Below are 12,436 nucleotides of genomic sequence, written 5' to 3'. Positions count from 1 at the left end.
AGCGGCCACACGGGTGCTGGGGGTGCAGTAGCCAGCGAGGGGCAGGCCCCAGGGCAGTGCCCGGGCTGTGCGGCGCCTCCCGTCGTGGCGGGGGGAGGCAGGGCCGGGCCGGGGCTGTGCCCGGGCTTGTGCCGCTGCGAGCCGCCCCTGGCACCCGGGGACGGGCGTGTTGGAGGGCTCGCAGCTTTTGTTGTGCTCCGTTGCTTCCTGGCTCTTAGGAGAGGGGCAGAGAAAGCCCAGCGTGCCACGTGGGGAATTGTAGCCACTCCTGTAGTACGTGTGCAAGGGCTGCCAAAGGCTTCCTGGGGAGAGGGAGTCATCGCTGTGGGAGATGCACTTAAGACACTTGGTACAAACTTCGGGTGAATGTAGTGTTTAGGGGCTGCTGTGAAGCCTGCACATCTTCCCTTCCCATGTGTACGTGGAGGGTACGTGGTTTTGATCCAAGCTGTGTCTGCGCGCTTGTGCTTGGGAAACTAGCTAGCGCTGTAGGCATTGAACACAGATGGAGGGGAAATGTGTTCGGTTTCCCTTGGTAGCTACTTCCAATGTGAACCCTGCAGAAGGTTGTGTGAACTTGAATGGTGATGAGCTTAAGCTGCAGCAAAGATAGAAAATAGTGTGACAGTAGCATTTGTATTGTAGCAAACTGCTTTTTAATGTGTTTGAATAATTAAAACGTAGTAAGAACGCTGAAATTTAGGTAATACGTGACATCTGTTTGAGGATAGAGGGTTACATGCATAAGTCCTCGTTCTTGGGATATAAGTTTGCTCAAAAATGCATGAGTGAGCATTTGTGTTAATGTCCTTAAATCAGGAAAAATCTGTGAGTTTTGAGATACCAAAGCTTACAGCTACTCTTTTTCATGAAACTACGTGTAGTAATCTACACAATAAAGCTGACTAGCATTCAGAAGTGTATATGCAGAAATCTGGGACCTACATGATTCCTTTTAACTCTTCTACTTCCTCTAATGTTGCTTTTTCCCTTTGTAAAATGACGATTATAACCAGAAAACCATGTTGGGGTTCTAACTTTTTTTTTGTTTGGTTTGGTTTTGTTTTTTTCCTATCTTGGCTCTTGAGGAGCAATGCTGCCAAATGTGACAGTCATAACCAGTTGGTACAGTACTTAAGCTAAGATATGAGTGACTTGATTTTCTCTTTTTGTGTTTCATTCAGCCTTACCTCCTCAAGATTACCATATGCCCGCTTGTCTGTGCTGTGACAGAGCAGTGCCACAAAGGTGCCTAGGTTCTGCATTAGATTTTCAGCTTTCCAGATAACAGTAATGTATTTTGGTTAAGGAAATATTCTGAGGCTTTGGATTAAGGAATGTGCATATTCTTCATTTGAGATTCTTGTTAATAAGTAATCTGAAAGACTTTATACACATCACAAAATGCCATCTTCTGGCCTGGACAATGAGGAAGAGGATAGCTAACCTTAAGATGAAGGTTCCAAAGCTGTTTATAAAGGCATGCATCACACCACTTGGAGTGGAGAAATCACGCTATCTTCAGATAATTGCATAGTCACCTGCTGAAACCGTGCGAACGTTTTTACTGGGTCTAGAAATTAGTCTATAGAAAGAAACAAGTCATTTGATCATTCAGTTGTCGTAAGATGACTCCTCTAGCTTTTTCCAAGATGTGTGAAAACAAAAGAGCAGTTGCATGGTTTTGAATGTAGCTTTCATCGACCTGCTTAACACTTGAGAACCTGAAATTGTGCATTTACATATGTGACTTAATAGCTTCTTTTGGTTTTTTTTGGTGGTGAGTTTTTTTGGGCTTGGGATTTTATTCAGTTGGGGTTTTTTTGTTGCTGTTTTCTGAACTGAATTACAACTAAATGTTGGAAATACTTAAATTAATTTTCATTTGTTAAGGGGATGATTACAAACTGAAGATTCCATGGCACAATTCCTCAATTTCTGTGCTTGCCGTCTCCCTCCTAAATGTGACCAAGAGCCTAGGTCTTCTTACTAGAGGGTTTTGATCTTTTATTTGCTCTCCCTGCAGTGTTTTATCACTGATTTCACAGACTTCAGCTTCTACTTCCATGTTGAAGTGCTCTGTCCTTCCCATCAGTGGTGTGGCCTCATTTCTGTACTGTGAGGTCTGTCCAGCAATCTTCAGCTGCAGTTGGGTTTTCACATACCTGTCTGCAAACCACCCCTGTCTGAGGAAGTTGTTTTGACCTACCAGTAGACTGTTGCGAAATGAGACAGAGAAATGTGTATGCTTTACCTTTATTTTTAGTGTTATTTTTATGTTGGCTTATCTACTGAGTAAGGATCAAATGTGATCTTATTTGTATTTTTATACAAAACACAGTTCAGCTCAAAAACATTACAGTGCATCAGGCTGTGTAAACAGGAAGGCCAAGACAGAGCCATAGCAGTTGTTTACTGACCCTTTCAGGTGCCTTGAGGTTGTGAGACATTTCTCTACTGTATACTAAACTTTTTGTCTATTACATTTGGCTGTATTGGACTGGACATTTAAACTCGCTCTGAAAATTAAGGAGGAAAATTTGGTTAGTTCTGTTTGTAACTATATTGTCCTTGCATCATTTGGAATAGTAAGTGAAAAAGTAAAATTGAAGCCTACTTGTGTGAAAGGAAATTAGGAAAGTTTTTATTACAGTACATGGAAGATCTTAAGGAGTTCAGATGTGAAACCTTCTTTGGGGTAGGGAGAAGGAGTGAAGCTTCATTGCATTCTTAAGTGACACAGTAGAATTTATTCTTTTTAAAAATTTAGTGGGTGATACAATAATAGCTGCTGACTTGTCAACACTAATTACCAAGGTTTTGCATTAGTTACATAAGATATTACTGTAGGATAGGAGAGTCCTGAAGGCTTTGTGTACCATTGCCTGTCAGTTTTGCTTACCTAAGCTGTTTAACAAATGCTAGGTGTAAAGACAGTAAATTCACTTTTGCAGCATCATGCTTTAGGTTTCTTATGGCCAACAGTGCAGAGGAGTTACTTGAATTAAAAATGTTTCCATTCACTAGAACAAAGTAACTGGAACATCTTGGGATTTCTTAGGTTTGGTTTTGTAAAACAATATTAGTTCAGTCATTCTCCTACCAGGACATGGGTTTGAATTACTGGAAACAAAAGTGGGAGTAGCTGTTTTTCTACATTTATGTAAAGATAATAGCCAAGGTTCTCTTCCAAAGGGAATATCCACAGTTGTGCTGTGTGTCTGTTCTTAGTACTGTCTGAGCCTGTTGAATATTTTCAATAACCCTCCCCAAGTCAATGCTCTTTTTTTCCTTTCACTTAGTTATTGGTAAGCACCTAGATTTGTTCAATGTTGCTCTTCAGTCACATTGTTAGACTGCCTTAGCGTAAATGGCCTTTAGAGGTGCCTGACTTCACGATTGTGATGGATGCGTGTGATACCACTTTACCTGTAGCAGCTTTGGTCAACCAGTTGTACTGCATTGACTTGTGAAAACATGGTAACTTGCTTGTTATTTTCCCACGTTATGGACTTTGTTTTGTATTGTGTGTGTTCCATTTATGTTTTGTTCTGTTATTTTACTTTGTTTGAAGCCAGATTGCAGAAAGACTGTTTCTAAATAGATTTGGAGTAGTGGTGGATGGATAAGAGGGTTGATATTTATCACAAATACTGGTTTAAAGAGATAATCAGGCTAATTAAAACAGATCTAATATTTAAGAAGCGTCTATTTGATGAAACAGCTCCATTGTTTTTCATCAGCCACAGCTGTTGTAACTGTTATCTCTATGGAGGCAGATCTCTTGTTATGTAGGTCACATCAAGGAAAAATAGCAGCTGAGCGCTGGCTTCAAGTATTGTAGTGGAGAACGCGATGAAAACATTGTGTGTGTTCCCATTGAGATGTTTTGAAACGGCAAGAGTTGTGTAGTATGCTTTGGCAATTTGTATTAAGGCATGTTGTGAAGATTGAAAAGTAAGTAAAGACGTATCCAAACTTCCTTGTCCCATCTAAATAAAAGTAATTTGAAAACAATTAATGGAAGGAATTTTTAAGTCAGAGGAAAAGAGAGTAGATACAGGCTTTATGCCTTGAAATGAGTAGCTTCCCTTGAACTTAAATAATAAACAGGCTCTTCAGTTTTCCTTCTCTCTATTTGCCCAGCAAAATATTCTTTTTTTTGTGGAGGAGGAGAGAGGGTAATAGTTTCTGCTGCTTTGGTTTTGAAGCTGTCTGCTGCAGTGGCTTTACAGATTATGTGATTGACTATATACACTTCCTGATTTTTACATTTTTTTTTTTTCCACATCCTTTCTGTTTCGCCTTGGTAAAATGAGAGAAGCTGCTTGAAAAGGAAGAAAAAGAACTTGGAGAAAAAATAAATAGGGAGAGTGTGGCAGCTATTTCTGAGACAAATATGTTTGATATAACTTTGAAAGCAAGTGTAGTTTGTAAGGAATGGCTTTAGCATGCCATATTCTCCCATGGTACAGACAGAAGAAATCATTTTGATGTCTTTTAATACAAACAGACCCCTCAGTGTTCTGTGTGGTGATAGTAGCAATCAGAATTTATCTGATACTAGGGTCTTAAGTGCGTGGTGACTCCAAAATTGAGCTTTGCTGCTGCTCCCTGCAAGTGGATCTGTTTTGAGCTCAGTGATAAGATTTTTGTTGTTATTGATACTAGCAGAAATATTAAACCAGATGAGGTTTCTGGACTGCTGTATGTGAATGTGGCTGATGATAGTGCTAGTAATTATTTCCTTATAGTTTAGTTGAAATATTTTCCACATTTTTAATGTGTACATTTCTAATGTAAAACTTGCATAAGCGTTTTTAATATTGAATGTCACTAGAGTTGCATTTGAAAGACAGATGTTCTGCAAGACTGAGATGTCTGCACCATTGAAACCTATACCTGATGTATTTTATTAATATTTGTGTATCTTTAGTAGATAGAAATGTTTTAGAAATTGAATTCTGGACTTCTGATGGTAGTATTTCTATTTTCTGACTAGCAGTTGGACGCTAGTTGGGCAGAACCTCTTTTGCCCACAAATGAGTTTGTGTGGAACACAAATTGCTATGTTATTTATGCTTTTATGCAGAGTTCATCATAAGGTACAATCAGGAAGGATGTATGACTGAGTTTTTCCAGTGCCCTTGTAAGGCTTCCAGCTGATCTCTATATCTTGTTTGCTGTGTTCTAGCTGTTTAGTTTAGGCCTTTGTGTATTAATTGCCTATAATTAATACAATTCTTCCAGGTGTAATTTTGTTGGGAGTAAATGAACTGATAATGAGCTTAGGACATTGTGGTCTATGGATTTGCATTTTACATCTAGAATAGCTAGTAACAATCTGTGGGAGCATATGTGTGTGTATCTAAACTCTGAGTCTCTCCTGCATGTCAGTCTCTTTAATTTAACAAACCTCAATTAATATTTTGAGGAACGGTTCTTCAGTGTTTATGCTTACAGAACCATAGAATGATTTCAGTTGGAAAAGACCTTCACCAAGCTGAAGCATCAATTCAACCCTGCTAAGTCTGCTATTAGACCATGTCCCCAAGTACGGCTTATTAGCTAGCAGCAGAGTATTTTACGGGAATTTCACATGAAGATGTCATTGACAGATGGGATAGGTGCTAATTTTTGTGTTTAAGCGTATTCTTCCTTCTCACGTTACTTCCTGTGCTTGTTATGCTTACCTTTTTCAGTAAGGGTTCCTCTTAGTGTCTAAATTGTTCTGAAAAGTGATATCAGTATAAATGCTAAAAATGAGGGGTGTGGAAGGTGTAGTGTTGTGCAAATGAGAATGTAAAGGGAGGAGATGTCCTGATTATTTTCTAAAATGTAAATCACTGCCTTATCAAAGTTGACTTCTGGGTCTAAACATTGGACATAGCTCTGCCATATATTGTGACCTGGGTGGTTAGTGAAACATGTCAGTTTATAGTGTCCTTTTAATGAAAGTGGGCGAAGGCTAAAGAGCTAGTGGTATCGACTCTAAACTTGGCATTAAACTGAAAAAGTTCAGCACAGTTTTCCCTTTTTAGCCTTTATATATGAGGGAACTTAGCTATTTTTTATTTCTTCCAAGCCTTCATCATTTAAGACTCTAATGACTATTGTATCTTTGACAGAATAAGTGCTGGTGTGTATCAGTGCAACATTTGTGACATAAGGATGTTTTCAAGGAAACCATAAAAACACATTTCATTGTTTATTACTGAATACAGCCTAGAAAAGCCAACTTAATTCCTATATTAAAATACCTCCTTGTATGCTTAATAACGTAGTAGTTCTGATTTGATATAATTTCTTGTAGACAAGATAATTAAGCTCTCTGTCTTGCTTTCTTTCTAATCAAATGTTCTTATTCTAGCTGATAAATCAAGACCACCTTCATCAAGCCCTTCCAGTACTTCTCGACGGACTTCCTCATTGGATATGCTTGCTGCTCCATACCTTGCTGGACAGTGGCCTCGTGATAATCATGGACAAGCTGCTCCGTCTATGCGAGACAAAGCCACACAGGTATGACAGATTTTTGTCTTCAGAGTATTTAGATGTGAAGACTGGATTTAAATTTAAGTAGCATTTCCCTTGAAAACATTCACCTAGGCTGTCTTGCTTGCAAGTTCCCTATTCAAGTTGCAGCAATGCTACCTTTGCTATTATGGATGTGAGTTATTTGTGTTCTTCTCGAAGAAAATGCTGTGAATGCAGTATCTCTTAAGTGTTCCACTTTCTTGCCTCAGAAACACCAATGTATCTCCCATCTGTGTTTCTTCATTATTCTTACAGTGTGCAGTACACTGGTTGCACTGGTGGTAAGTACTATTTAGCTCAAATTCATACAAGAGCTTAGGGACTGCTTGTATGTATGTCTGCCTTAAAATTTAATTAAAAGGCTTCTGCAGCGCCTGTGTAAAAGTTATTGTAGCCTTTTTTATGATAGAGGCGGTTCATCCTCTGATTGTAAAATCAATCATCTTCTGATTGATTAGTGTTTACCTGGGCTCTATGCACCAAGTGCAGAATTATATACATTGAAGAGCTGCCTCATTGAACTATCAATGATGTTTGGATTTTGCTCAGCTGGAAAGTATTTTAAAACTACCAGATTTGCCAATAAATTTAACCAACTTGACAAGATTTCTTGAGCTTTTAGTGATTTAGTCCTGTACCACCTGTAAAGGCAACCAACAAACTATTGAATGAAACTGGTATTACAAGAGTTACATAGTCATCAGGACACTTGTTTTATCCCCTTGAAGTAGTTGTTGTTACATGGTATCTGTATGCAGAAGTGATTGGAGATAGATTTCTCCCTAGAATATCCAAGTGTTTTGTTTCTCCTTCTGTGGATGCAGCCTGGCAGTGGATTTTTCTGCCTTGTGGAGTAAAAGAAAGAGCCAGACACATCAGGTTTTACCTTCCTATTCCTAGAGCATGGTTTCAAGAACAAGTCTCTGGCAGTTCTAAAGAATATGAGCAAAATGCAGTTGGAAGAGAAACTGACAGTGTGTGACCTGCTTGATGCCCTGCTCAGATTGGATAACAGTAACAAAAATGTGGCATATAAGTTTACCTGTGGTGCCAAAAAGGGTGTAGAGTGTTGAGCAGGTGTTACCTGCAGTGTTGTTTCTGTAGGGCCTTCTCAAGGTCCATAACCTTTTGCAGAAAGGACCACAATTTGAAGAGCATATCAGTTGAAAAGTAAGGTGTTTTGTAGGGGAATATGCCTATTTGTATAAGGTGGAAATAAAAACTGGTGAAGAAAGGAGAGCTGATGAACAAGTTTTCTGTGCAAGAAAATGATTTGGAGAAATGGTTAGAAGATGAGTGAAAAAGGTAAGCAAATCGTATTGAGAGGAGGAGGATGAGGGAAGACATACGAGATACAAGGAATTGCTGTTCATGCTTAGCTATTAAAAGGCATTGTTAAAGGGCAGAACTGAATTAGTGTGGGTGCCATAACGATTTATTTTCATATTTGATTTCTTAGGATGATACTTTTTTCAAAGTAACTGTCTTTCCGTACTAGCCCCAAAGTATTTGTTATATTCAGTTGATACCTCTCAGCTTAGTTTTGGTTTCATCTGATTCATGGTTGGGCATTATAATTGTTGTATTTTACAGGTAGATTTGATATAATTCTTTTTGGCTTATGTTTTTCTTGTCTTATTCTTCCAATTCTGGCACATCTATGTGCTAGGGTAAAGGGGCCTTCATGTATAAGGGGAAGCATCTTTGCAAAGATTAATGGGTAGACTGTAAAGGGCATTTGATATTTCTGCAGAATGAGTATATTTAGTGGTGATTGTTAGCATACTGCTGAGGGAAATGGCATGATCTGTTTGCACTTCCTAATTTAAAATTTATCAAACCAATGGAGACTTCTGGGATGCAGATAGACATCTCAAGACATTAAGACATTGTTGCTTTTAATCTTTCTGGTGTGCTTGAAATAAACCATTTGACCTAGGGACGAGTTTGAAATGTGATTTAAAATAGTTATTTCCCAAGATAGTATAGTCTCTCCATTTGTATTGTTTAGCATTTCTGAAGACATGGTGTTTGAATGGAGTTTCGCTTACAAGATACTCTGGCTCCAGTGTGTAATTTCAGATTTCACAAAGTCTGATGCGAAATGGATGCGTTCGGATTTCAAGAGTGTTTGGAACAGGAACTGAATCCATTAAGATGTAAAATATTTTCAAGTTGAGTAAGCAGGTTATCTTGATTTTGTGTTTATGACGTAGGGAGTACAGTCATTCAGGAAGCAGACCTGAGAAAAGACAGCACCTGGTGACACTTGGGCTTGCAGGTCTTTATAGAGGTGCCCATAGATGTTAGCTGAGAACTGTATTGAATTCCTGGTCATGCAGAGACTGTCTATCAGACTCCTGCTTTGACTGATTATTTTGATGAAACCTATCTATAAAATCAGAGTCATTTATGTCCATGCAGAATGTTTGTTGGATGGTGAATAATTGTATTATTGAGTGTCCTAGGGTCTGGCTAGAATTTGTATATGCAGATATGTAAGTGCTGCTAAAACAGGTGTTCGTAACCTTATGTTTTTTTCACTTTGAATCAAATCTGTTTGGCTTTGCCTGTGGTTGTTTAAAATACAGCTGTGTCAAAATACAAGTTAAAATGAGACAATTGTTTTCTATGTTTCTAATTCATAAAGAATAATTCATTTCAGCTGCAAAGTTTTTGCCTCTAAGACTAAGTATTCTACTATCTGCGATAAACAAGTGAGTAGTAGTGCTTTAAGAACCTAGGGAAACAGAAATCCCTCTTTGTCTATTTGTTATTGGGTTTGTGTTTCTTGAAAATAAGTATTGTAAACTGTGGGGGATGAGTAGGAGGCAAGTTGCTAAAATAGAATTACACATCTGTCTTGATGTAAAGGTCTTCTATAATTTAATGCCTTATGCCTACTCTAAAAAGATTTCTAACTTTGTTTTGAGGATGAGTATCAAAGCAACTTTTAATCCTTGAAAATTAATTGGATATTAATTTATGAAATAAGTCTTGCATCTTAAGTCAAAGTCTTGAATATAACTTACATTGGAAGACTGACTAGAGTGTTAGTTTGATTCTTGTAGGCAAGTGCAGTGGTTGTGCTGAGTCTGAAAGTTAGAATTAGTGGCTAAAACTTACTGTTCAGGGAGATAGAGGATAGGATGAGACTCCAGATTTACAATTGAGAATTGACTATAGACAAAGACTGGTACTGCTGAATGGGGCTTATCAATTAATCTAATCTATGATGACGATGAGTGCTTTTCTGGAAGAGTAGATTGTAATGGATTCTAGTTTTGCCACGAAATAGGAATTTCAGCGTAGTACCTTTATTATCCAGAGTTGTCCTAATTAGTTTTTGAGTTGGAATGATGGAAAGTACCGATAGCAGAGGCTTTATTTATATGAAACTTCTATCTGTAACTGAAGCCAATAGGAGTTGCAGTGTGTATATTTGGAGTTAGGCCTTCATTTTCCCTGCAAGATGGGGATTAATGCCATATCATTGAAGGCCTTGTGAGTTTGTGTTCTGAGTACAGATGGAGGAAGTAAAGTCAGCTTGTGGCTTGCAAACTGTTAGACTCAAATGTAAAAACAACTGTTGCGTGCTGTAGATGTGAAGATTTTGAAGCAATCGAAGCTTCTGATGTAGGAGAAAGTGAGTTATCAATGACTCCTTAGGATAAGTTAGCTAGATATCTGCTGTCTGCTAGGAATTGTGCTGTTGCAACAGTGAAATAAAAAATTCTTTGTTTCTTTCAATGTGCAAGCTGCTTCCAGAAATCCTTCCCCCTGCTTCATTAGGTGTATTTTCTTGTGACTGCTAGGAGGTTCCTGATAAGTGTTGCTATCCTTATTGGAGCGTTTATGGTTCACTGCTCTTGAAGGCTGTTCTGGGTATGGTTAGGTGGGAATATAAAGCTGTCTATAAAGCATGCAGTATTATCAGAGCCTTGCGTGTGCATTTTGCTACCTTAAATAGTTTATATTTGTGATAGTTCAAATTTCTCAAAACTTTCACTTCAGTACGTTTACAAGTTTCTTTATTAAATATTGAAGACTGTTGGTTTAGTGAAACCAGCTTAGTATTATCTATGTTGTTTTCTGCTTGGCCTGAGACAACTATGAAGCTGAAGCCCTTTGAGGCATTAATAAATTAATTTCCTGCTTTGAAATGGCTCTAGTGGGGCTTCTGAGCAAGAACACTATTTTGAAGCTGTACTATTGCAGGCTTTTACAATGTTTATACCTGTGTTGATATGTCAGAAATAACAAGGTCAGCATCTGTCCAGGAAATAAAATATACTATCTCTACCATGTTCAGTACTGTCATACTGGCTCTTCAGAGCTCTGCAGCAGCTTGTGGTACATCTGGCAGTTAATACTGTCTTATGCTCAATTTGGAAGAGACATTAGCACATCTCTGTATTAGAGTAGGTCTGACTGTTGTTGTGGATTTCTTAATTGTATAATTTCACTCCACTTTTTCATATTTTACTTATCAAAGGCTTTTAGTTAGTGACTGTTTTTTCACTCTGAGTTCTGAGTGTAGCAAATCTGAACACTGTTCTTTCTTCTAGTTTGTCTCAAAATATTCTGCCAGAAAGTAGGAATTACCTTTTTTTAATTAATCTTGTAATCTTTTTGCTGCAGACAGAAAGTGCCTGGGCTGAAGAATATTTAGAGAAGAAGAAAAACTCTCACAAACGTTCAGCGTCATGGGGAAGCAATGATCAACTCAAGGAGGTCAGAAATCTTGTTATTTAAGATACATTTGGATTAAACTTTTTACTGGTAGGCAGTGTTACTGTGAATTTTGAGGAAGACATGATTATTGTACTGCATTGTCTTATTATAGAGATCATGGGCTTGGTAGAAAATAAATAGCTGTTCATTCTGTATTGATTTCATATAAGAATGAATAAGGTTTTTTTAATCTGAATGTATGGGAAAGAAAGTGTCAAATGCAGGTGACTTTCCTCATCAAAGGAGGAAATAGAGCAGTGACCAAACTACTTTCAAACTTTGTATTTGAAGTTCTTTTGATAGACCTCCAGATCTTCTGGGCTTCAGCTGAACAGGTAGCTAACAGGTTGGCAAGAACTTTAGTCTAATTTAGTGCTGGCAACAATTATGAATGTTATGATAGTAAAGAACTTTTAAGCGTGATGGAATAAATCGATGAAACTATGTGTACACCTGAATATATCTGGTGAAATCTCATGTGGATTTTTCCTTTATTAGATTGCAAAATTGCGTCAACAGTTGCAGAGAAGCAAACACAGCAGCAGGCATCATCGCGATAAAGAAAGACATTCTCCATTTCATGGTAACCATGCAGCCATTAACCACAGTCAGGTAAGGCTGTGCACATTTTAGACATATTGGGTAGCTGGTACTATTTTTAACTCCTTTCAAGGTTGTGATTTTTCTTAAAGGGAACCTAGAAATTCCATGTACTGTTAAATATGTTGTAACAGTAGGTGAATGCTATGAAATAGATCAGTTTTCTTTGATTTTCTCAAGTATATGGAGTCCTGGCTCTTTCTGTTACTTGGCTGGGTTGGCTTTGAGTTCCCACTTTCAAAGAATTTCATAATTGGATCCTTCCTTAAAGCAAAACTCTTAAAGTGCATTTGGCAGACTGTGCAAAAGAATGACGGATAAGTTTAATCTAAAATCACAGATTATCATTTTCATTGAGTATCACTGTAATGAGTATGAATTTGCATATAGAATATGGCATGGAGCAAACTGAAACAATACAGTCAGTATTGTAGTTTCTGCTGTTCACCTTTTTGCGTCTTGACAGTAGCACTTGTCTACTGCTATAATGGACTGATTTAGAAAGCTTACCTGACAAAAGGCTATTCAATGGATTTTTTATTTTTAGGTGCTCTGTTAGAAGTAT

General features: G+C 37.9%; 1 protein-coding gene across 1 annotated transcript in view; it reads left to right on the top strand.

The window, feature by feature from the left end:
* FAM117B (family with sequence similarity 117 member B) overlaps positions 1–12,436 on the top strand; it is a 28,061-nt gene that overhangs the window by 1,503 nt on the left and 14,122 nt on the right. The window contains exons 2-4 of the mRNA XM_054070229.1: positions 6,371–6,522; positions 11,179–11,271; positions 11,770–11,883. Of these exons, the coding sequence (XP_053926204.1) occupies positions 6,371–6,522; positions 11,179–11,271; positions 11,770–11,883 (359 nt within the window). The remainder of the gene's footprint in view (positions 1–6,370; positions 6,523–11,178; positions 11,272–11,769; positions 11,884–12,436) is intronic.

This window comes from Cuculus canorus, chromosome 6 (assembly GCF_017976375.1).
Source record: "Cuculus canorus isolate bCucCan1 chromosome 6, bCucCan1.pri, whole genome shotgun sequence".
NCBI classification, from domain to species: domain Eukaryota; kingdom Metazoa; phylum Chordata; class Aves; order Cuculiformes; family Cuculidae; genus Cuculus; species Cuculus canorus.
Note: the sequence above shows the minus strand (reverse complement) of the source record. Positions and strands in the feature narration are given on the sequence as shown.